Source organism: Electrophorus electricus, chromosome 10 (assembly GCF_041902795.1).
Source record: "Electrophorus electricus isolate QZ-2024a chromosome 10, ASM4190279v1, whole genome shotgun sequence".
Classification (NCBI taxonomy): Eukaryota; Metazoa; Chordata; class Actinopteri; order Gymnotiformes; family Gymnotidae; genus Electrophorus; species Electrophorus electricus.
This window is the reverse complement of record NC_137506.1, coordinates 32,400,777-32,402,255: the sequence shown is the minus strand read 5'-3', so window position 1 is coordinate 32,402,255 and position 1,479 is coordinate 32,400,777. Positions and strand designations below refer to the sequence as shown.

At 37.7% G+C, this 1,479-nt stretch overlaps 1 protein-coding gene across 2 annotated transcripts in view; it reads right to left on the bottom strand.

Annotated features, from left to right (window-relative positions):
* Positions 1–264: 264 nt before the first annotated feature.
* Positions 265–1,479, bottom strand: part of crip3 (cysteine-rich protein 3) — a 23,955-nt gene continuing 22,740 nt past the window's right edge. For both annotated transcript variants that reach the window (XM_035532692.2, XM_035532693.2), the window contains exons 6-7: positions 854–948; positions 265–511 (exon numbers count right to left, since the gene is read on the bottom strand). In XM_035532692.2, the coding sequence (XP_035388585.1) occupies positions 377–511; positions 854–948 (230 nt within the window). In that variant the 3' untranslated portion in view covers positions 265–376. The remainder of the gene's footprint in view (positions 512–853; positions 949–1,479) is intronic.

Below are 1,479 nucleotides of genomic sequence, written 5' to 3'. Positions count from 1 at the left end.
GTGTGTGTTTGTGTGTGTGTGTTTGTGTGTGTAGTGCGTGCGTGTGTGTATAATGTGCACGTGTGTGTAGTGCGTGTGTGTGTGTGTAATGTGCACGTGTGTGTAGTGCGTGTGTATGTGTGTGTGTGTGTAGTGCGTGCATGTGTGTGTGTAATGTGCATGTGTGTGTAGTATGTGTGTGTGTGTGTGTGTGTGTGCATGTAAGCAAATCAAGGAGGGGTTTTACTTTGACACACTACTCCTGTTGTCTGTGAGACACAGATGAACATTTATTTATTTTTATTCATAGTGTAATATTAATAAAATACATACAAAAGCATTTCTGTAACATGGACAAAACAGAATGCGTTCCCATTTGTGGATTACTGAAGTGCGGTTAATTTTCACTGGGAATCTCACCATCTCTGTCGTCTTTGTCATAGTTATAACAGCCCACCTCGCCAATGTTCACACCTTTTGGCCCAAATAGGTACCCGTAGCAGGGCACATGACAATATGGCCTGCCTTCATGCTGTAACAGACATAGAATATTTAAATGTTCAGGTAAGATTAAGAGAGATTCTAATTATAGTATGCACAGTTTGTATTTCCAAATATATTTTGTGTATTTTCTTTGGGTTTTTTTGCATTGAATCATAACTTCTTAAATGATAAACATTTTTGGCTCATAAACCAACAGTGGCTGTTCTGTCTTTTTGTCTGCTGTGTTTAGATTACATTAGTAAATACTTTTAAAAAGCTATAAATTAATTTCAACTAATATTATTTTTTAACAACTAATATAGACCCTGTGCTACTGTGTTGTGACGCCGACTATAACGTATTAATGAGTGAAAGCGTATTTGTGTAATACCTCAGCATGGCCACCAGAGGTCAATGTTTTCTTGCATCTCTCACAACGCAGACATGGCCTGTGCCAGTTACGACCCAATGACATCACTTTCTCAGCTGTAGCAAAGAGGTATGGCATCATTATTACACCACAATTACAAAAGAAACTCCAAAAGCAATACTACAGGCTATATGATAACATGTAGTATATAAAATACAGTCTAACCAAATTGAATAATCCTATCATCGTAAATTGTTTGGGCAATCCACACATCACATAAGACAAATGAAATATACATAGTATTGTTGTAAATACACAGGGGAAATAAAATCTCTGATATAAACAGTGTATTTTAATTTAGTCATTTAAATATTCATGTATTTTGCTGGGAATTTTCCATTTCAATTGTGTAACTGTCCAAAACGCCCAAATATGTTCAGCGAGGGTGAACCACGGAATATGTTCCAAGACACACACACACAGAAATACAATCACAATCGCTCGCTCTCTCTCTCTCTCTCTCTCTCTCTCTCTCTCTCTCTCTCTCTCTCTCTCTCTCTCTCTCTCTCACACACACACACACACACAGTCAAGCACTCACACTGGAATTCTTGCAATGTCTGAAGTGGGAGACTATTATGGAAGTA